This window comes from Scyliorhinus torazame, chromosome 14 (genome assembly GCF_047496885.1).
Source record: "Scyliorhinus torazame isolate Kashiwa2021f chromosome 14, sScyTor2.1, whole genome shotgun sequence".
Taxonomy (NCBI): Eukaryota; Metazoa; Chordata; class Chondrichthyes; order Carcharhiniformes; family Scyliorhinidae; genus Scyliorhinus; species Scyliorhinus torazame.
Window position 1 is genome coordinate 44,876,191 of NC_092720.1, and position 24,412 is coordinate 44,900,602.

The window sequence follows — 24,412 nt, forward strand, 5'->3', positions numbered from 1 at the left end:
AAAGCATCATAGATAGGAGTTATAGAGATGTGGTCACACCCAAGGTTGAGGCAGAGAGATGGGTGACCACGAGAAGGGGCAGGCAGTCAGTGCAGGAATCCCCTGTGGTTGTCCCCACTCTCGAACAGGTATACCACTTTGGTACTGTTGGGGGGAATAGACTATCAGGGGAAAACAGCAGCAGCCAGAGCAGTGGCACCACGGCTGGCTCTGATGTTCAGCAGGGAGGGTCAATGCGCAGAAGAGCAATAGTCATAGGGGACTCTATAGTCAGGGGCACAGATAGGTGCTTCTGTGGACGTGAAAGAGACTCCAGGATGATATGTTGCCTCCCTAGTGCCAGGGTCCAGGATGTCTCAGAACAGGTAGCAGGCATCCTGAAGGGGGAGGACAAACAGTCAGAGGTCGCTGTACATTTTGGTCTTAATGATATAGGCAGGAAGGGGCATGAGGTCCTGCAGCAGGAGTTTAGGGAGCTAGGCAGAAAGTTAAAAGTCAGGACCTTTAGGGTTGTAAGCTCGGGATTACTCCCTGTGCCACGTGCCAGTGAGGCTAGAAATGGGAAGATAGAGCAGCTAAACATATGGTTAAACAGCTGGTGTAGGAGGGCAGGTTTCCATTATCTGGACCACTGGGCGCTCTTCCGGGGCAGGTGTGACCTGTATAAGAAGGATGGGTTGCATCTAAACTGGAGAGGCATAAATATCCTGGCCGCGAGGTTTGCTCGTGTCACACGGGAAGGTTTAAACTAGTATGGCAGGGGGGTGGGTACTGGAGCAATAGGTCAGAAGGTGAAAACATTGAGGGAGAACCAGGGAATAGGGCCAGTATGGCTCTGAGGAAGAGCAGACAGAGAGATGTTGCTGAAAACAGCGGGTGTGGTGGCCTGAAGTGCATATGTTTTAATGCAACAAGTATAACGGGCAAGGCAGATGAACCTAGAGCTTGGATTAGTACTTGGAACTATGATGTTGTTGCCATGACAGAGACCTGGTTGAGGGAAGGACAGGATTGGCAGCTAAACGTTCCAGGATTTCGATTTTTCAGGCGGGATAGAGGGGGATGTAAAAGGAGTGGTGGAGTTGCGCTACTGGTTCAGGAGAATATCACAGCTGTATTATGGGAGGACGCCTCAGAGGGCAGTGAGGCTATATGGGTAGACATCAGGAATAAGAAGGGTGCAGTCACAATGTTGGGGGTTTATACAGGCCTCCCAACAGCCAGCGGGAGATAGAGGAGCAGATAGGTAGACAGATTTTGGAAAGGAATAAAGCAACAGGGTTGTTGTGATGGGATACTTTAACTTCCCCAATATTGACTGGGACTCACTTAGTGCTAGGGGCTTAGATGGGGCAAAGTTTGTAAGGAGCATCCAGAAGGGCTTCTTAAAACAATATGTAGATAGTCCAACTAGGGAAGGGGCTGTACTGGACCTGGTATTGGGGAATGAGCCTGGCCAGGTGGTAGAAGTTTCAGTAGGGGAGCATTTCGGGAACAGTGACCACAATTCAGTAAGTTTTAAAGTGCTGGTGTACGAGGATAACAGTGGTCCTAGGGTGAATGTGCTAAATTGGGGGAAGTCTAAGGATAACAATATTAGGCATTAGTTATGAACTGAAGAACCTAGATTGGGGGCGGATGTTTGAGGGTAAATCAACATCTGACATGTGTGAGGTTTTCAAATGCCAGTTGAAAGGAATTCAGGACCGGCATGCTCCTGTGCAGAAGAAGGATAAATACGGCAAATTTCGGAAACCTTGGATAATGAGAGATATTGTATGCCTCGTCAAGAAGAAAAAGGAGGCATTTGTCAGGGCTAGAAGGCTGGGAACAGACGAAGCCTGTGTGGAATATAAGGAAAGTAGGAAGGAACTTAAGCAAGGAGTCAGGAGAACTAAAAGGGGTAATGAAATGTCATTGGTAAATAGGTTTAAGGAAAATCCCAAGGCATTTTACACGTACATAAAAAGCAAGAGGATAGCCAGGGAAAGGGTTGGCCCACTGAAGAATAGGCAAGGGAATCTATGTGTGGAGCCCAAGGAAATGGGTGAGGTACTAAATTAATACTTTGCATCAATATTCACCAAAGAGAAGGAATTGGTGGATGTTGAGCCTGGAGAAGGGTGTGTAGATAGCCTGGGTCACATTGAGATCCAAAAAGACGAGGTGTTGGGGGTCTTGAAAAATATTAAGGTAGATAAGACCCCAGGGCCTGATGGATCTACCTCAGAATACTGAAGGAGGCTAGAGAGGAAATTGCTGAGGGCTTGACAGAAATCTTTGGATCCTCACTGTCTTCAGGTGATGTCCCGGAGGACTGGAGAATAGCCAATGTTGTTCCTTTGTTTAAGAAGGGTAGCAAGGATAATCCAGGGAACTACAGGTCGGTGAGCCTTACCTCAGTGGTAGGGGAATTCCTGTAGAGAATTCTTCAAGACAGGATCTACTCCCATTTGGAAGCAAATGGACGTGTTAGCGAGAGGCAGCACGTTAGCAATGGAAGGGTGCTATTCTGATTGGAGGGCTGTGACTAGTGGTGTTCCACAGGGATCAGTGTTGGGACCTTTGCTGTTCATAGTATATATAAATGATTTGGAGGAAAATGTAACTGGTCTGATCAGTAAGTTTGCAGATGACACAAAGGTTGGTGGAATTGCGGATAGCGATGAGGATTCTCAGAGGATACAGCAGGATTTAGATTGTTTGGAGACTTGGGCGGAGAGATGGCAGATGGAGTTTAATCCGGACAAATGTGAGGTAATGCATTTTGAAAGGTCTAATGCAGGTAGGGAATATACAGTGAATGGTAGAACTCTCAAGAGTATTGACAGTTAGAGAGATCTAGGTATACAGGTCCACAGGTCACTGAAAGGGGCAACACAGGGGGAGAAGGTAGTTAAGAAGGCATACGACATGCTTGTCTTCATTGACTGGGGCATTGAGTATAAAAATTCCAAGTCATGTTGCAGCTGTATAGAACCTTAGTTAGGCCACACTTGGAGTTTAATTCTGGCCACCACATTATCAGAAGGATGTGGAGGCTTTAGAGAGGGTGCAGATGAGATTTACCAGAATGTTGCCTGGTGTGGAGGGCATTAGCTATGAGGAGCGGTTGAATAAACTTGGTTTGTTCTCACTGGAATGACGGAGGTTGAGGGGCGACCTGATAGAGGTCTACAAACCTATGAGGGGCATAGACAGAGTGGATAGTCAGAGGCTTTTCCCCAGGGTAGAGGGGTCAATTACAAGGCGGCATAAGTTTAAGGTGCGAGGGGCAAGGTTTAGAGGAGATGGTACGTGTTCGGCCAGTCCCGCCGGCGTAAATTACGCAAGGTTCTTACCGGCGGAACCTGGCCCTGCAGGTGGCCTACTGAATCCTCGGGGGGGCGGGGGGGGGGGGGGGGGCGCGGGGGGGATCTGGCTCCGGGAGGGCCCCCACGGTGGCCTGGCCCACAATCGGGGCCCACCGATCTGCATGTGGGCCTTTGCCGTGGGGGCACTCTTTCCCACCGTGCAGGCCGCTGTAAAGCTCCACCATGGCCGGCGTGGAGATGAAACCTGCGCCGGAGTGGTTCACGGCACTCTTTGGCGCCGGTATGGCCCGCCCGCTGGATCCCGGAGACTCACGCCCCTATTACTTCTGCCTGAAGGGTCTGGAAGACAGCAAAGCCTCAGTGTGAGGGGTCGCTGACAATGCTGTCTGCCTTTCTGAGGCAGCGAGAGGTGTATACATATGGTGTGGAGATGATTGTTTTGCCCAAGCTCCTTGAGGAGCATGAGCTCTCTCCTAGAGGATAGTGTACTTGTACTTGCATAAAAGGTCGGCCAGTCTGGAACCGACCGGTAGAAGAGAGTACCTGATGGGGTTGTACCTGTACTCATGCTTATAAATGTTGTAAAATAAATGCCATTTACTTTTACCTGCATTGGACTCCCCGAGCCTTATTAAAGCCACCTTTCCTTTACTATCCATAATTAGTGTGTTTATGAAAGGAAAGTAGGTATATTTCTTAGCGCCTGATTATGTAGTCAATTTTTAAATAATCAGCAGCAAGCTTTCATGGGTTTACATAAAGAGAATTATTAATTCATGCATTCACCACAAAGTCAAACTGTTATATTCCTTGTGGGTTACTTGTGGGTTTTCTTACCAGGGGATCAAGTTTCTGTTCTGGTGGATTCTGAAAAGGATTCTTTGAAGATGAGCAGTCTCTAGTTTGTTAAAATAAAAGAATGTTACTGCCTTTTTAGCAGCTGGTGTTTCTTTCTGTGTTATTTGCAGACTGACGAGTTTCTCTCTGGATTTTGGCATTAACAAACTTATGAGCTGAAGACAGTTTTGATCACATGATCAATTGCTCTTTTCTATGAGAACGGTTTAAAGCTGGAAGTCATTGATACACAATGGAGAGTGAATGGGGGGCTGTTCACATCCTGTTATGATTAACTGGCATTGCAGTTTTCTGTGTATTTTTAACTCGGAGATATGAATTCTGGAAGTCCATTGATTTTGAGTTTTGCATAAACCACAAATAATAGCAAGGGCAACTTTGACAGGTGGCTTCTGACTTGGTATGTCCATTCAAGGGTGCAGGCCTCCATCCAGGGTTGTTCAATTCCAAACTTTCCAGAGACCTCTTGTGCAGAAATTGCAGCCATCTTAGCCACCTTGTTGGTTTAAATAGAACTTCCAGAAAATTACATGTTAAATGCAGTCCATGTTAAATTTATGAATAGGACATGCCTTCATTGTGCATGAGATGAATAATCTGCCTGACCTCGTACATAAATCGCAAAAGGGTAGCTTTGAGGTATGGCAAGTAATTAGGAAGGCAAATGGAATGACAAACTTTTTTGCAATGTATTGGAGTATAAAAATAAGTAGCCTTGTTACAAATATGCAGGGCATTTGTGAGACCACAACTAGACAACTGTGGACAGTATAGATCTCCTTATATAAAGATGCAGGTCAGAGGACGTTCAGTAGGGTACACTATCCAAAGGTTGGTGGAGACCTGATGGGCCGAAGTTGAATTGTGCAATGAAGCGGTTGCCTTATTGAGAAAGGTTGAGCAGGGTGGGTCTATATTGATTGGAGTTTAGAAGAAAGGGTGGTGATCTGATTGAAACATATCATAGAATCATAGAATCCCTGCAGTGAGAAGGAGGCCATTCGGCCCATCAGGTCTCCACCGACCCTTGGATAGTGTACCCTAACTAGGCCCATGCCCCCATCCTATCCTCATAACCCAGTAACCCCACCTAACCTTTAGCATATCAAGGGGCAATTTAGTATGGCCAATCTACCTACCCTGTACATCTTTGGACTGTGGGAGGAAACCGGAGCACCCGGAGGAAACCCACGCAGACACGCAGAGAAAGTGCAAACTCCACACTGACAGTCAGCCGAGGCCGGAATTGAACCCGGTCCCTGGCGCTGTCAGGCAGCAGTGCTAACCACTGTGTCACCTACCACCCTCAGATTCTGAAGACTTGACACGGAAATGTCGAGAGAATGTTTCTCCGTGTTGGGGAATCTAGAATCGGAGAAGCAGTTTCTGGGAAACGTGCGAGAATCATTCCGAACATTTTCCTCGAAAGTACCGGGTGATTTTGCTTTTTCCAGGGGGCTAGAATGGCCCCGGTGTGCGTCCCACAACTCTGGCTGCCGGCAGGGCCCTGCTGAGCAGACCGCACGGCCACGCATGTGCACGGCGGCCCACTTCAGCATGGAGGAATGTAGGATCCCCCCAGATAGCGATGGCCCGCCGATCGGTGGCCCCCGATTGCGGGCCTGGCCACCACTGAGGCCCCACCCGGAGTCAGATTCCCCCCGACCCGCACCAGGACCACCACCGTGACCGCGGGTCCGAGCTCCCGCCGGGTGGTACCAGATATGAACCATGCCAGCGGGAACTCGGCCGGTCGACCGCAGAGCATCGCTGCGGAGGAACACTTCCATCGACCCCTGACCGGCGCCGCATCGACCAAAGACGGAGCCAATCAGACGGGCATCGCGCCGGCCCAAAGGTGCGGAATGCTCCGCATCTTTGGCGGCCTAGCCCCAACATTGAGGGGCTAGGCCGACGCCGGAGGGATTTCCGCCCCGCCAACTGGCGGAAATGGCGTTTGTTTCCCCGCCAGCTGGCGCGGAAATGCGGCGCATACGCGGGAGCGTCATCGGCCGCTGTCAGTTTCCCGCGCATGCGCAGTGGGGAGAGTCTCTTCCGCCTCCGCCATGGTGGAGGCCGTGGCGGAGGCGGAAGGGAAAGAGTGCCCCCACGGCACAGGCCCGCCCGCGGATCGGTGGGCCCCGATCGCGGGCCAGGCCACCGTGGGGGCACCCCCCGGGGTCAGATCGCCCCGCGCCCCCCCCTGGGACCCCGGAGCCCGCCCACGCCGCCTGGTCCCGCCGGTAAATACCAGGTTTGATTTACGCCAGCGGGACAGGCAATTTCTGGGCGGGACTTCGGCCCATCCGGGTCGGAGAATTGAACGGGGGTTCCCGCCAACCGGCACGGCCCGATTCCCGCCCCCGCCCAATCTCCGGTACTGGAGACTTCGGCGGGGGCGGGATTCACGGCGGCCAACGGCCATTCTCCGACCCGGCGGGGGGTCGGAGAATGACGCCCCGTGTTAGGGAACTGGAGCTGAAGCTGGATGAACTTCGGATCATCCGGGAGGCAGAGGGGGTGATAGAGAAGAGTTACGGGGAGGTAACCATACCCAATGTACAGGACAAGAATAGCTGGGTTACAGTCAGGGGAAAAAAACAAACAGGCAGACAGTGCAGGGATCCCTCGTGGCCGTTCCCCTTCAAAACAAGTATACCCTTTTGGATGCTGTTGGGGGGGATGACCTACCGGGGGAAGGCCCTAGCGACCAGGTCTCTGGCACTGAGTCTGGCTCTGAGGCTCAGAAGGTAAGGGGGGAGAATAGAAAAGCAATAGTTGCAGGAGATTCAATGGTTAGGGGAATAGATAGGAGATTCTGTGGTCGCGAGCGAGACTCCCGGAAGGTATGTTGCCTCCCGGGTGCCAGGGCCAGGGGTGTCTCGGATCGTGTCTTCAGGATCCTTAAGGGGGAGGGGGAGCAGCCAGAAGTCGTGGTGCACATTGGTACCAACGGCATATGTAGGAAAAGGGGTGTGGAGGTAATAAATGAGTTTAGGGAGTTAGGCTGGAAGTTAAAAGCCAGGACAGACAGAGTTGGCATCTCTGGTTTGTTGCCGGTGCCACGTGATAGCGAGGCTAGGAATAGGGAGAGAGTGCAGCTGAACACGTGGCTGCAGGAATGGTGTAGGAGGTAGGGCTTCAGGTATTTGGATAATTGGAGCGCATTCTGGGGAAGGTGGGACCTGTACAAGCAGGACGGGTTGCATCTGAACCAGAGGGGCACCAATATCCTGGGAGGGAGATTTTCTAGTACTCTTCGGGAGGGTTTAAACTAATTTGGCAGGGGAATGGGAACCGGATTTGTAGTCCAACCACGAAGGTAGCCGATATTCAGGACGCCAAAGCGTGTAATGAGGCAGTGGGGAAGGGAACACTGACAAAGGAGAGTACTTACAGGCACGGAGATGGGTTGAAGTGTGTATACTTCAACGCAAGAAGCACCAGGAATAAGGTGGGTGAACTTAAGGCATGGATCGGTACTTGGGACTACGATGTGGTGGCCATTACGGAAACTTCGATAGAAGAGGGGCAGAAATGGTTGTTGGAGGTCCCTGGTTATAGATGTTTCAATAAGATTAGGGAGGGTGGTAAAAGAGGTGGTGGGGGGGGGGGGGGTGGCATTGTTAATTAGAGATAGTATCACAGCTGCAGAAAGGCAGTTTGAGGAGTATCTGCCTACTGAGGTAGTATGGGTTGAAGTCAGAAATAGGAAAGGAGCAGTCACCTTGTTGGAGTTTTCTATAGGCCCCCCAATAGTAGCAGAGATGTGGAGGAACAGATTGGGAAACAGATTTTGGAAAGGTGCAGAAGTCACAGGGTAGTAGTCATGGGTGACTTTAACTTCCCAAACATTGAGTGGAAACTCTTTAGATCAAATAGTTTGGATGGGGTGGTGTTTGTGCAGTGTGTCCAGGAAGCTTTTCTAACACAGTATGTAGATTGTCCGACCACAGGAGGGGCAATATTGGATTTAGTACTTGGTAATGAACCAGGGCAAGTGATAGATTTGTTAGTGGGGGAGCATTTTGGAGATAGTGACCACAATTCTGTGACTTTCACTTTAGTAATGGAGAGGGATAGGTGCGTGTAACAGGGCAAGGTTTACAATTGGGGGAAGGGTAAATACGATGTTGTCAGACAAGAATTGAAGTGCATAAGTTGGGAACATAGGCTGTCAGGGAAGGACACAAGTGAAATGTGGAACTTGTTCAAGGAACAGGTACTACGTGTCCTTGATATGTATGTCCCTGTCAGGCAGGGAAGAGATGGTCGAGTGAGGGAACCATGGTTGACAAGAGAGGTTGAATGTCTTGTTAAGAGGAAAAAGGAGACTTATGTAAGGCTGAGGAAAAAAGGTTCAGACAGGGCGTTGGAGGGATACAAGATAGCCAGGAGGGAACTGAAGAAAGGGATTAGGAGAGCTAAGAGAGGGCATGCACAATCTTTGGCGGGTAGGATCAAGGAAAACCCCAAGGCCTTTTACACATATGTGAGAAATATGAGAATGACTAGAGCGAGGGTAGGTCCGATCAAGGACAGTAGCGGGAGATTGTGTATTGAGTCTGAAGAGATAGGAGAGGTCTTGAACGAGTACTTTTCTTCTGTATTTACAAATGAGAGGGGCCATATTGTTGGAGAGGACAGTGTGAAACAGATTGGTAAGCTCGAGGAAATACTTGTTAGGAAGGAAGATGTGTTGGGCATTTTGAAAAACTTGAGGATAGACAAGTCCCCCGGGCCTGACGGGATATATCCAAGGATTCTATGGGAAGCAAGAGATGAAATTGCAGAGCCGTTGGCAATGATCTTTTCGTCCTCACTGTCAACAGGGGTGGTACCAGGGGATTGGAGAGTGGCGAATGTCGTGCCCCTGTTCAAAAAAGGGACTCGGGATAACCCTGGGAATTACAGGCCAGTTAGTCTTACTTCGGTGGTAGGCAAAGTAATGGAAAGGGTACTGAAGGATAGGATTTCTGAGCATCTGGAAAGACACTGCTTGATTAGGGATAGTCAGCACGGATTTGTGAGGGGTAGGTCTTGCCTTACAAGTCTTATTGAATTCTTTGAGGAGGTGACCAAGCATGTGGATGAAGGTAAAGCAGTGGATGTAGTGTACATGGATTTTAGTAAAGCATTTGATAAGGTTCCCCATGGTAGGCTTCTGCAGAAAGTAAGGAGGCATGGGATAGTGGGAAATTTGGCCAGTTGGATAACAAACTGGCTAACCGATAGAAGTCAGAGAGTGGTGGTGGATGGCAAATATTCAGCCTGGATTCCAGTTACCAGTGGCGTACCGCAGGGATCAGTTCTGGGTCCTCTGCTGTTTGTGATTTTCATTAATGACTTGGATGAGGGAGTTGAAGGGTGGGTCAGTAAATTTGCAGACGATACGAAGATTGGTGGAGTTGTGGATAGTGAGGAGGGCTGTTGTCGGCTGCAAAGAGACATAGATAGGATGCAGAGCTGGGCTGAGAAGTGGCAGATGGAGTTTAACCCTGAAAAGTGTGAGGTTGTCCATTTTGGAAGGACAAATATGAATGCGGAATACAGGGTTAACGGTAGAGCTCTTGGCAATGTGGAGGAGCAGAGAGATCTTGGTGTCTATGTTTATACATCTTTGAAAGTTGCCACTCAAGTGGATAGAGCTGTGAAGAAGGCCTATGGTGTTCTAGCGTTCATTAACAGAGGGATTGAATTTAAGAGCCGTGAGGTGATGATGCAGCTGTACAAAACTTTGTTAAGGCCACATTTGGAGTACTGTGTACAGTTCTGGTCGCCTCATTTTAGGAAGGATGTGGAAGCTTTGGAAAAGGTGCAAAGGAGATTTACCAGGATGTTGCCTGGAATGGAGAGTAGGTCTTACGAGGAAAGGATGAGGGTTCTAGGCCTTTTCTCATTAGAACGGAGAAGGATGAGGGGCGACTTGATAGAGGTTTATAAGATGATCAGGGGAATAGATAGAGTAGACAGTCAGAAACTTTTTCCCCGGGTGGAACAAACCATTACAAGGGGACATAAATTTAAGGTGAATGGTGGAAAATATAGGGGGATGTCAGAGGTAGGTTCTTTACCCAGAGAGTAGTGGGGGCATGGAATGCACTGCCTGTGGAAGTAGTTGAGTCGGAAACATTAGGGACCTTCAAGCAGCTATTGGATAGGTACATGGATTACGGTAAAATTATATAGTGTAGATTTATTTGTTCTTAAGGGCAGCACGGTAGCATTGTGGATAGCGCAATTGCTTCACAGCTCCAGGGTCCCAGGTTTGATTCCGGCTTGGGTCACTGTCTGTGCGGAGTCTGCACATCCTCCCCGTGTCTGCGTGGGTTTCCTCCGGGTGCTCCGGTTTCCTCCCACAGTCCAAAGATGTGCAGGTTAGGTGGATTGGCCATGATAAATTGCCCTTAGTGTCCAAAATTGCCCTTAGTGTTGGGTGGAGGTGTAGACTTCTTTCCAAGAGCCGGTGCAGACTCAATGGGCCGAATGGCCTCCTTCTGCACTGTAAATTCAATGATAATCTATGATTAATCTTGGACAAAGGTTCGGCACAACATCGTGGGCCGAAGGTCCTGTTCTGTGCTGTATTTTTCTATGTTCTATGTACAACGCCTGCCGCGCTTCCGGCATGGAGGGTCGGAGAATCCCGCCCAACATGTTTCCCGTTTTAGATGGAGATGAGGAGGAATTTCCTTTCTCAGAGAGTTTGTAGTCTTTGGAATTCTCTTCCACAGAGAGCAATGGAGGCTGGGGCATTGAATATATTCAAGGGTGAACTAAACATATTTTTAATCCACAACGAAGTCAAAGGCTAAGAATGTGGAGTTAAAGTCACAGTCCGTTCAGCCATGTTATTATTGAATGTTGGCGCAGGCCTGATGAACCAAATGGTCTATTGCTGTTCCTATTTGTTTTTTATGTTTACGAGTATGGGACATTGCTGTATTACATGGTAGAGCTAGTGATGGGAAATTAGAGAGATCCATTCACACTCTTCTTGTCACCATATCAGTGCACCAAATTGCAACCATTTTCTCCCCAGAACCTTCCTGTCCTGTTGACTTTCCACACTCATCGTCAAAATGGTCCTCGTGGCTGACCCAAAACAGACAGTTGCTTACATTAAATATATAATAGCAACAACTGTGAAAGATATGTCATCATCAATCCTTTATAACTATGCAAGGTCAAAGTTGAACAGTCCTGCACCCTAAACAGTAGGACAAGACCATTTACCCGACTAGAGTTAACGAATACAGAAAAGAGTGCACATTGAAAGTCGAAAGATCATGGGCGAGATTCTCCGACCCCCCGCCGGGTCGGAGAATCGCCAGGGCCTGGCGTGAATCCCGCCCCCGCCGGTTGCCGAATTCTCCACCACCGGATATTCGGCGGGGGCGGGAATCGTGCCGCGCTGGTTGGCGGGCCACCCCCTGCGATTCTCCGGCCTGGATGGGCCGAAGTCCCGCCGCTAAAATGCCTGTCCCGCCGGCGTAGATTAAACCACCTACCTTACCGGCGGAACAAGGCGGCGCGGGCGGGCTCCGGGGTCCTGGGGGGGGGTGCGGGGCGATCTGACCCCGGGGGTGCCCCCACGGTGGCCTGGCCCGTGATCGGGGCCCACCGATCCGCGGGCGGGCCCGTGCCGTGGGGGCACTCTTTCCCTTCCGCCTTCGCCACGGTCTCCACCATGGCGGAGGCGGAAGAGACTCGCTCCACTGCGCATGCACGGGAATGCCGTCAGCGGCCGCTAACGCTCCCGCGCATGCGCCACCCGGAGATGTCATTTCCGCGCCAGCTGGCGGGGCACCAAAGGCCTTTTCCGCCAGCTGGCGGGGTGGAGATTCGTCCGGCGCCGACCTAGCCCCTTAAGGTTGGGGCTCGGCCCCCAAAGATGCGGAGCATTCCGCACCTTTGGGGCGGCGCGATGCCCGACTGATTTGCGCCGTTTCGGGCGCCAGTCGGCGGACATCGCGCCGTTTCCGGAGAATTTCGCCCCAGAGTTGTGCTTCTGACACAGTGTAGGAAATGTGATTGTTTTCATACTTCTAATATCTTTTATATTTTTTGTACTTTGCATACTTTGTGAGTTCCAGATACCCTGGAGAAGGAACTGCACTATTTCTATCTCCCACTTTGAGCAATCTGAGGTGCACAGTTTCATGGGGATGAGAGATAGGAGGCATTGACTGGCTGCAGAAAATTCGGGGACTTTGTGCTTTAGAAAGCAACGTTTTCTGTTTAATATTTAGGATAATGGAGCCGAACATCAAAAAACATACCTGTAAGAGTTGTAAACGCCTCTGCACCACCATTATATATGGAGTAGGTCTTGGATGGTGCAACATGGTCCCAGAGAACTTGAACATAATTGAAAATCTGATAATAGCCGCATGTAGCTATGGCCCACCAGAACGACCAATAAAGCAGATTTCTTGATGAGTAACACATCTTAAAATCAGACCAAAGCTGAAGAATTGCTGTTGTAAAAGCTTTTCTCTCGTTTGTCCTCAGGCTTAAGCAGCCATTGGAAGTGTTTGCTTTTATTGTCTCATTTGAGGATTTAGCTGAACTTTGGAAGAATGTGCTTTGCTTGGGCATGGGTAGAACAAATGAAGTCACCAAGGCTACAGTCACTGTTCCCAATGAAATAGCATTTAAGTAGAAATAGGAGACAGCTTCTAGAGAAACTAAAAGTTGTGCCATTGCTGATCCCACCGTGTAAGCTGTGAGAGTAACACTCCGGCAGTAACTAGTCACTTTCTGGTAGTGTTCAGCATCAACAACGCTATAAATATAAGAGTAGTAGGCTACTTCTGTGGCTGATACAAGACCATTGTTGAATTGAAGATACCGCATAGCCGCCATTCCGTTTGCAAAGAGTAGCAATACATAGTTAATCACAAGAGCAACACCTTGTATAATGATGATAGGTTTGTATTGCAGGTAGTCAGTGATCAAGAAGACTGGGATCAACAGTGCCAGGAATGAATAAGTCCATATGGGGAACAACTGGTTCGTAACCTTACCAAAAGAGAAATTTGTATCAGTTTACATGGATTTTGACCACAACAATTACAATCAATAAGTTCTAGTTTTAAACTAGGTAATTAGTTATATTTGGACATGATTCCATTGACATGTTTATCACAGATACAAGAGAGGAGGTATAGGATACAATTTATATTCCATAAATTGATAAGTGGCTCTGGTGTTAGTGCTCTAGGGCTTATGTGCAACAATCTAGTCTAGTACACATGTGCAGTACTGCAAGAATGCTGCATTGTCAGAGGTGTAGTTTTTGAATTAGATGTTAAGTCAACACCTCATCTAACTTCCTCAGGGCAGAAGATGATTAGGGGATTCATGGCTGATGATCTGATGCCTGAACACTTACCTCTCAATTACCATTACAAAAACAGATAACCTGCTCATTATCACATTCCTGTTTGTGAGAGTTTGCTTTGTGTAAATTTGCTGCTGCACTGCCGACATCCCAACACTTCAAACGTACTTCATTGGCCATAAAGTTATTTGAAACATCTGGTGGTCTTTCTTCTTAAATCTTTTCTTTGTTACATATAAATTATGGTAAGCACAAATGGGGTATAATTACATAATACATAATGTATTTTATTTTGACCACATTTAGGCCATAAGTAAAATTATAATCGTTTGATATAAGATTGAAATTTAAATGGAAACTGAAGTCCTCCATGGAATGGAGACAAGTTACTGCTAAATATTTTCAAATAGTAGCACATGATATCTTTATGACCTGACTGATATAGAGTATTAAAACTAATATCTGGAAATGAAATAATGGTTTCACCATCGTTAACTGCTTTCCACATATGGGATGTTTATTTGCAAATAGACACTGAATGGATTTAAAACCTACAAAACTGCAGTTAGAATAAAAGAGAGTCTGTAGATCCTGCAAGGACAAGGCACAATAATGACTGTGCATACAGAATGTGTGAAAGTACATTGACATGTTAGCCTTGGCTCTAATGGTAGTATTCTCACCTCTGAAGCCTGTAGGTTCAAGCCCGAGAATTGAGCACCTAATCTTGGCTGACACTTCAGTGTTGAAGGAGTGCTGCGCTGTCAGAGCATCTCTCTGTTGCAATGTTAAATTCATTACACACTACATGTACATACAAATTATTATTACTTCATTGTTGTTTGTGGGAGCTTGCAGCCTGCACATTTTCACCACATTTCCTACATTATAGCAGTGACTACATTTTGAAAGTATATTAACTGTGTATCGTTTAGGGACATTGTGAAAGGTGCTCGATAAATATAAATTATTTATTTCTTTAACCATAGAATTATGCATGCTGAATGTAATTGAAATCTTCGGAAACCAAAGGAAAACTGTCCAAGTGGTCAAGAACACAGAACATAGAACAAAGAAAATACAGCACAGAACAGGCCCTTCGGCCCACGATGTTGTGCCGAACCTTTGTCCTAGATTAATCATAGATTATCATTGAATTTACAGTGCAGAAGGAGGCCATTCGGCCCTTTGAGTCTGCACCGGCTCCTGGAAAGCGCACCCTACCCAAACTCAACACCTCCACCCAACACCAAGGGCAATTTTGGACATTAAGGGCAATTTATCATTGGCCAATTCACCTAACCTGCACATCTTTGGACTGTGGGAGGAAACCGGAGCACCCGGAGGAAACCCACGCAAACACGGGGAGGACGTGCAGACTCCGCACAGACAGTGACCCAAGCCGGAATCGAACCTGGGACCCTGGAGCTGTGAAGCATTGTGCTATCCACAATGCTACCGTGCTGCCCTTAAGAACAAATAAATCTACACTATATAATTTTACCGTAATCCATGTACCTATCCAATAGCTGCTTGAAGGTCCCTAATGTTTCCGACTCAACTACTTCCACAGGCAGTGCATTCCATGCCCCCACTACTCTCTGGGTAAAGAACCTACCTCTGATATCCCTCCTATATCTTCCACCTTTCACCTTAAATTTATGTCCCCTTGTAATGGTTTGTTCCACCCGGGGAAAAAGTCTCTGACTGTCTACTCTATCTATTCCCCTGATTATCTTATAAACCTCTATCAAGTCGCCCCTCATCCTTCTCCGTTCTAATGAGAAAAGGCCTAGCACCCTCAACCTTTCCTCGTAAGACCTACTCTCCATTCCAGGCAACATCCTGGTAAATCTTCTTTGCACCTTTTCCAAAGCTTCCACCTCCTTCCTAAAATGAGGCGACCAGAACTGTACACAGTACTCCAAATGTGGCCTTACCAAAGTTTTGTACAGCTGCATCATCACCTCACGGCTCTTAAATTCAATCCCTCTGTTAATGAACGCGAGCACACCATAGGCCTTCTTCACAGCTCTATCCACTTGAGTGGCAACTTTCAAAGATGTATAAACATAGACACCAAGATCTCTCTGCTCCTCCACATTGCCAAGAACTCTCCCGTTAACCCTGTATTCCGCATTCATATTTGTCCTTCCAAAATGGACAACCTCACACTTTTCAGGGTTAAACTCCATCTGCCACTTCTCAGCCCAGGTCTGCATCCTATCTATGTCTCTTTGCAGCCGACAACAGCCCTCCTCACTATCCACAACTCCACCAATCTTCGTATCGTCTGCAAAATTTACTGACCCACCCTTCAACTCCCTCATCCAAGTCATTAATGAAAATCACAAACAGCAGAGGACCCAGAACTGATCCCTGCGGTACGCCACTGGTAACTGGGATCCAGGCTGAATATTTACCATCCACCACCACTCTCTGACTTCTATCGGTTAGCCAGTTTGTTATCCAACTGGCCAAATTTCCCACTATCCCATGGCTCCTTACTTTCTGCATAAGCCTACCATGGGAAACCTTATCAAATGCCTTACTAAAATCCATGTACACTACTTCCACTGCTTTACCTTCATCCACATGCTTGGTCACCTCCTCAAAGAATTCAATAAGACTTGTAAGGCAAGACCTAACCCTCACAAATCCGTGCTGACTATCTCTAATCAAGCAGTGTCTTTCCAGATGCTCAGAAATCCTATCCTTCAGTACCCTTTCCATTACTTTGCCTACCACCGAAGTAAGACTAACTGGCCTGTAATTCCCAGGGTTATCCCTAGTCCCTTTTTTGAACAGGGGCACGACATTCGCCACTCTCCAATCCCCTGGTACCACCCCTGTTGACAGTGAGGACGAAAAGATCATTGCCAACGGCTCTGCAATTTCATCTCTTGCTTCCCATAGAATCCTTGGATATATCCCGTCAGGCCCGGGGGACTTGTCTATCCTCAAGTTTTTCAAAATGCCCAACACATCTTCCTTCCTAACAAGTATTTCCTCGAGCTTACCAATCTGTTTCACACTGTCCTCTCCAACAATATGGCCCCTCTCATTTGTAAATACAGAAGAAAAGTACTCGTTCAAGACCTCTCCTATCTCTTCAGACTCAATACACAATCTCCCGCTACTGTCCTTGATCGGACCTACCCTCGCTCTAGTCATTCTCATATTTCTCACATATGTGTAAAAGGCCTTGGGGTTTTCCTTGATCCTACCCGCCAAAGATTGTTCATGCCCTCTCTTAGCTCTCCTAATCCTTTCTTCAGTTCCCTCCTGGCTATCTTGTATCCCTCCATTGCCCTGTCTGAACCTTGTTTCCTCAGCCTTACATAAGTCTCCTTTTTCCTCTTAACAAGACATTCAACCTCTCTTGTCAACCATGGTTCCCTCACTCGACCATCTCTTCCCTGCCTGACAGGGACATACATATCAAGGACACGTAGCACCTGTTCCTTGAACAAGTTCCACATTTCACTTGTGTCCTTCCCTGACAGTCTATGTTCCCAACTTATGCACTTCAATTCTTGTCTGACAACATCGTATTTACCCTTCCCCCAATTGTAAACCTTGCCCTGTTGCACGTACCTATCCCTCTCCATTACTAAAGTGAAAGTCACAGAATTGTGGTCACTATCTCCAAAATGCTCCCCCACTAACAAATCTATCACTTGCCCTGGTTCCTTACCCAGTACTAAATCCAATATTGCCCCTCCTCTGGTCGGACAATCTACATACTGTGTTAGAAAAGCTTCCTGGACACCCTGCACAAACACCACCCCATCCAAACTATTTGATCTAAAGAGTTTCCACTCAATATTTGGGAAGTTAAAGTCATCCATGACTACTACCCTATGACTTCTGCACCTTTCCAAAATATGTTTCCCAATCTGTTCCTCCACATCTCTGCTACTATTGGGGGGCCTATAGAAAACTCCTAACAAGGTGACTGCTCCTTTCCTATTTCTGACTTCAACCCATACTACCTCAAAAGGGTGATACTCCTCGAACTGCCTTTCTGCAGCTGTTATACTATCTCTAATTAATAATGCCACCCCCCACCTCTTTTACCACCCTCCCTAATCTTACTGAAACATCTATAACCAGGGACCTCCAACAAACATTTCTGCCCCTCTTCTATCCAAGTTTCCGCGATGGCCACCACATCGTAGTCCCAAGTACCGATCCATGCCTTAAGTTCACCCACCTTATTCCTGATGCTTCTTGTGTTGAAGTATACACACTTCAACCCATCTCCGTGCCTGCAAGTACTCTCCTTTGTCAGTGTTCCCTTCCCCACTGCCTCACTACATGCTTTGGCGTCCTGAATATCGGCTACCCTAGTTGCTAGACTACAAATCCGGTTCCCATTCCCCTGCCAAATTAGTTTAAACCCTCCCGAAGAGTACTAGAAAACCTCCCTCCCAGGATATTGGTGCCCCTCTGGTTCAGATGCAACCCGTCCTGCTTATACAGGTCCCACCTTCCCCATAATGCGCTCCAATTATCCAAATACCTGAAGCCCTCCCTCCTACACCATTCCTGCAGCCACGTGTTCAACTGCACTCTCTCCCTATTCCTAGCCTCGCTATCACGTGGCACCGGCAACAAACCAGAGATGCCAACTCTGTCTGTCCTGGCTTTTAACTTCCAGCCTAACTCCCTAAACTTGTTTATTACCTCCACACCCCTTTTCCTACCTATGTCGTTGGTACCAATGTGCACCACGACTTCTGGCTGCTCACCCTCCCCCTTAAGGATCCTGAAGACACGATCCGAGACATCCCTGGCCCTGGCACCCGGGAGGCAACATACCTTCCGGGAGTCTCGCTCGCGACCACAGAATCTCCTATCTATTCCCCTAACCATTGAATCTCCTACAACTATTGCTTTTCTATTCTCCACCCTTCCCTTCTGAGCCCCAGAGCCAGACTCAGTGCCAGAGACCTGGCCGCTTGGGCCTTCCCCCGGTAGGTCATCCCCCCCAACAGCATCCAAAACGGTATACTTGTTTTGAAGGGGAACGGCCACGAGGGATCCCTGCACTGTCTGCCTGTTTGTTTTTTTCCCCCTGACTGTAACCCAGCTATTCTTGTCCTGTACCTTGGGTGTGGTTACCTCCTTGTAACTCTTCTCAATCACCCCCTCTGCCTCCCGGATGATCCGAAGTTCATCCAGCTTCAGCTCCAGTTCCCTAACACAGGGCGTCATTCTTCGACCCCCCGCCGGGTTGGAGAATGGCCGTTGGCCGCCGTGAATCCCGCCCCCGCCGAAGTCTCCGCTCCCGGAGATTGGGCGGGGGCGGGAATCCGGCCGCGCCGGTTGGCGGGACCCCCCGATGGATCCTCCGGCCCGCATGGGCCGAAGTCCCGCCCAGGAATTGCCTGTCCCGCCGGCGTAAATCAAACCTGGTATTTACCGGCGGGACCAGGCGGCGTGGGCGGGCTCCGGGGTCCTGGGGGGGGGCGCGGGGCGATCTGACCCCGGGGGGTGCCCCTGCGGTGGCCTGGCCCGCGATCGGGGCCCACCGATCCGCGGGCGGGCCTGTGCCGTGGGGGCACTCTTTCCCTTCCGCCTCCGCCACGGTCTCCACCATGGCGGAGGCGGAAGTGACTCTCCCCACTGCGCATGCGCGGGAAACTGACAGCGGCCGCTGACGCTCCCGCGCATGCGCTGGGAAACTGACAGCGGCCGCTGACGCTCCCGCGCATGCGCCGCATTTCCGTGCCAGCTGGTGGGGCAACAAACGCCATTTCCGCCAGCTGGCGGGGCGGAAATCCCTCTGGCGTCGGCCTAGCCCCTCAATGTTGGGGCTAGGCCGCCAAAGATGCGGAGACTTCCGCACCTTTTTGCCGGCGCGATGCCCGTCTGATTTGCGCTGGCTTTGGCGCCAGTCGGCGGGCATCCCGCCGTTGGGGGAGAATTTCGCCCACGGTCTTTGAGGAGCTGAAGTTGGGTGCACTTCCCGCAGGTATAGTCAGCGGGGACACCGGTGGTGTCCCTCGCCACCCACATCCTACAGGAGGAGCATGCAACTGGCCTAGCCTCCATCCCTTCTTACCTGACAGAATATAGCTGCCCTGTGGACTAACTAGATCTCCGCCCTCCGACTCTGCTCCCAGTCAGCTACACTTTCTGTAAACTCCTGGCTCTCTTCGCACTCTTTGCGGAAATGTCGGAAACAAAATGAAAGGAGCACCTTACTCCCTCCTCACCTAACTCCCTCGGTCACCAAACTCTTACTATAGCACTCAAAAAGCACCAAATTCAGCACTCCCTCAGTCACCAAACTCTCACTCTAGCACTCAAAAAGCACCAAATTCAGCACTCAGTCAAGGTTTGAACTTATCTACAATAATGTTCCTCATAAGAGGAATATTAATTCTAAATCACACGAGCCTTTGTATGAAATATGAGATCGTGAAATACAGATATTTAATCATATTTTGTTTTAGGTCGAACTTTCTTAACGCATACCTGTTCAATGGTGAAATTTTTGTATGGTCCAACTAAATATGGTGTCAGAAAAGGCTCCGCAGGTTTCATTGTTGCAAAAAATCCATATGTGCACAAGACTACTGTGGGATAAACCCATTCCTTATCTCTTACTGCTTTACAGCAACCCATAACGCTCCAGTTTACAGAATCACAATTCTATGAAATGCCACTGATCGCCAGCCCCTGTTCATCTGTCTGTTGCAGTTCAGTGTTGTAAGCAAACTACCTGCTTTCTTGACCGAATGCATATGGAAGTGATTCGACCGTCTGGATTGCAATAACCCACTGAATTATTTTAATTGGCTGCCTCACCTTGTAATATTACCATAATGTGTATTTAATCCTGATGGGACTCAAACTTTGCTCGCTCTGGAATCACTTTATTACTTTATCTGATTTTATGACTTTGAAGTTGTTAGTAAGCTAACACCAGATATTTACAACCCCCTTTACTTCAATTCACTGACGTTATTGAGCTAAGGGCTCTTGGTTATGAGACTGAGATTGATGACGAAACTGAAATGCAGAACATGACTAAAATATGTAAAGAACCAAAAATGTAATGTGACTGAGAGTGAAAGCAATATCATGTCATATTTAAGAACAAAATGTATGAGTAAATGCAAAGAATTATGTGTGTAATCCACCCTATTGAATGTGCTGTGTGTTTACTCCTAATTCCCTCCAAACTGCACTTATGAAAGTAGGTATGTGATCAGAAAAGATTGAATAGGTGGGAACTTCTTTGTCTGGTAGAGAGAAGATTGAGAGGTGACCGAGTAGAGATCTTCAAGATCGTGAAAGGATTTGATTGGGTATTCACTGGGAAATGTTTTTGCTTGCAGGTGAAGCCTGAACTAGGGACCATGAATATGAAGAAAAACTTCTTTACAAAGAACAAAGAGAACAAAGAACAAAGAAAAGTACAGCACAGGAACAGGCCCTTCGGCCCTCCAAGCCCGTGCCGACCATGGTGCCCGACTAAACTACAATCTTCTACACTTCCTGGGTCCATATCCCTCTATTCCCATCCTATTCATGTATTTGTCAAGATGCCCCTTAAATGTCACTATCATCCCTGCTTCCACCACCTCCTCCGGTAGCGAGTTCCAGGCACCCACTACCCTCTGTGTAAAAAACTTGCCTCGTACATCTACTCTAAACCTTGCCCCTCGGACCTTAAACCTATGCCCCCTAGTAATTGATCCCTCTACCCTGGGGAAAAGCCTCTGACTATCCACTCTGTCTATGCCCCTCATAATTTTGTAGACCTCTATCAGGTCGCCCCTCAACCTCCGTCGATCCAGTGAGAACAAACCGAGTTCATTCAACCGCTCCTCATTGCTAATGCCCTCCATACCAGGCAACATTCTGATAAATCTCTTCTGCACCCTCTCTAAAGCCTCCACATCCTTCTGGTAGTGTGGCGACCAGAATTGAACACTATACTCCAAGTGTGGCCTAACTAAGGTTCTATACAGCTGCAACATGACTTGCCAATTCTTATACTCAATGCCCCGGCCAATGAAGGCAAGCATGCCGTATGCCTTCTTGACTACATTCTCCACCTGTGTTGCCCCTTTCAGTGACCTGTGGACCTGTACACCTAGATCTCTCTGACTTCCAATACTCTTGAGGGTTCTACCATTCACTGTATATTCCATACCTACATTAGCCCTTCCAAAATGCATTATCTCACATTTGTCCGGATTAAACTCCATCTGCCATCTCTCCACCCAAGTCTCCAAACAATCTAAATCCTGCTGTATCCTTTGACAGTCCTCATCACTATCCGCAATTCCACCAACCTTTGTGTCGTCTGCAAACTTACTAATCAGACCAGTTACATTTTCCTCCAAATCATTTATATATACTACAAAGAGCAAAGGTCCCAGCACTGATCCCTGCGGAACACCACTAGTCACAGCCCTCCAATTAGAAAAGCATCCTTCCATTGCTACTCTCTGCCTTCTATGACCTAGCCAGTTCTGTATCTACCTTGCCAGCTCACCCCTGACCCTGTGTGATTTCACCTTTTGTACTAGTCTACCATGAGGGACCTTGTCAAAGGCCTTACTGAAGTCCATATTGACAACATCCACTGCCCTACCTGCATCAAACATCTTTGTGACCTCCTCGAAAAACTCTTATCAAGTTAGTGAGACACGACCTCCCCTTCACAAAACCATGCTGCCTCTCACTAATACATCCATTTGCTTCCAAATGGGAGTAGATCCTGTCTCAAAGAATTCTCTCCAGTAATTTCCCTACCACTGATGTAAGGCTCACCGGCCTGTAGTTCCCTGGATTATCCTTGCTACCCTTCTTAAACCGAGGAACAACATTGGCTATTCTCCAGTCCTCCGGGACATCACCTGAAGACAGTGAGGATCCAAAGATTTCTGTCAAGGCCTCAGCAATTTCCTCTCTAGCCTCCTTCAGTATTCTGGGGTAGATCCCATCAGGCCCTGGGGACTTATCTACCTTAATATTTTTCAAGACGCCCAACACCTCATCTTTTTGGATCTCAATGTGACCCAGGCTATCCACACACCCTTCTCCAGACTCAACATCTACCAATTCCTTCTCTTTGGTGAATACTGATGCAAAGTATTCATTTAGTACCTCGCCCATTTCCTCTGGCTCCTTGCCTATCCTTCAGTGGGCCAACCCTTTCCCTGGTTACCCTCTTGCTTTTTATGTACATGGAAACCTGAGACTGGTTAGAATGTGGAACTTTCTACCACAGGGAATAGTTGAGGTGAATGGCATGGATGCTGGCTGAGCACTCGGGTGTAATGGAAGGGTATGTTGATGGGGTGATATGAAGAGGAGTGGGAACAGGTTCATGCGGAATACATCTGTTGGACTGAAAGGCCTTTTTCTGTGTTGCAACATTATGTGTAGGTCCGGTTAGTCTCAGACGGTCAAGATTGTGGTGCCAACAGCGCAGGTTCAGTTGCTATACTGGCTAAGGTAGCACTTGGAGGCGTACCGCTTTTCCTTGCCCCAGTGTGCTATCATGGCGCCATTGAGCCATGCTTAGCAACCCTTTGGTACCAAGGATGAAGAGAGAGAAAAAACTATTGCCAGCTATTTAACAAGTAAAGCCATTTTGATTGAAGTGTGATACGAATAAGTTAATTATAGAAAGTTGTTTATTTCTTTCGTTGTGATATAAAATTGTTATCCTGTAGCTGGTGCAGTAAATATGAATCACTTGTTAGTTTGTACATCCAGCTTTTTCTGGGGAGACTTTATTCTGCATTCAGATTTTGATCAATTCAGGTGCTGATTACATCATAGAGTAGATTGTTCCTCCAGCTCATGTATTCTTAAAAGATTTTTGATAAAGACATTATGACTATCAATGAATTCACACATGCAAACTTTGTCAGGCACTGGAAGCAATGAAAATATTATTTTAACAACATCATTGCCCTTTCTTTTCATATTCTTTAGTGAATTTGTGTATTTATTGGGATGAAAGAAATCATTTGTGGTGGTTAGTAATGTAAATAATATTCTACAGTCAGACAAGCTACAAGGTGGCTGGTGTGTCAAATGAAAATGGTGCACCAGTAAAGTAAATGTGCTGTAATTATGTTGTGGTTGAGGTACATTAAAACAATTTTACTCGGCATCAGACCAGTAATATAAATTAATTTGGAGCACCAAATTATAATATTGTGTTGGTGCCAAGGATTGAATGTGTTATGGGTGGGGGAGGGATGGGAAGGTAGTCAGCAACAATAGGCACGGTTTCCCTTTTCTTTCCACCTATCTACTCACTGAAGAGAGCCAGAAAAATGGGCCGAGATTCACCGTTCAACAAAGCCGATTTCGTAATCGGCGATCGGGCGGAGAATCCCTTCTGATGCCGAAATCGGGGGGTGGGGGGGGGGGGGGGGCGCACCTGTTTGACTCAGGTTTTGTATCCTCCGCCCCCTCCGAAATGGCGCCATTGCGTTGCGCGCTGCACGCCGTTGGAATGGCATTAGCGCGTCACCCGAAGGTCCTCCCCAATGCGCCGCCCCCAATGGACCGTGTTCCCGCCCGCGCGGTTGATGTGTGGTCTCAGCGGTCGGGAACCTGGTGTGGCGGCTGCAGACTGTGTCCAGCACCGCCACAGTCAGGTGGGGGCCGTGTTGCTGGCCAGAGGGGCTTCCGCGAGGGCTGGGAGGACTGGTGGTTGGTAGCCGGGGGGGGGGCGGCACTATCTGGCAGGTTGGGTCCGCGAACGGCCGGCGCCATGTTTTACGGCGCGACCGCTGCAAGTTGTCGCTGTGCGTATGTGCAGCCATGGACCCGGCCATTCTCCAGCCATTTTTTATCGTGGGAACTGGGAGTTTTACGTGGTGCAACTGCTAGCCCTTCATCGATCCAG

General features: G+C 48.1%; 1 protein-coding gene across 1 annotated transcript in view; it reads right to left on the reverse strand.

Annotated features, from left to right (window-relative positions):
- The window catches only part of LOC140389290 (thiamine transporter 2-like), a 30,214-nt gene extending 9,984 nt beyond the window's left edge, over positions 1-20,230 (reverse strand). The window contains exons 1-2 of the mRNA XM_072473469.1: positions 20,005-20,230; positions 12,455-13,196 (exon numbers count right to left, since the gene is read on the reverse strand). Coding sequence (XP_072329570.1) covers positions 12,455-13,196; positions 20,005-20,154 — 892 coding nt within the window. The 5' untranslated portion in view covers positions 20,155-20,230. The remainder of the gene's footprint in view (positions 1-12,454; positions 13,197-20,004) is intronic.
- Between the last annotated feature and the right edge of the window lie 4,182 nt (positions 20,231-24,412).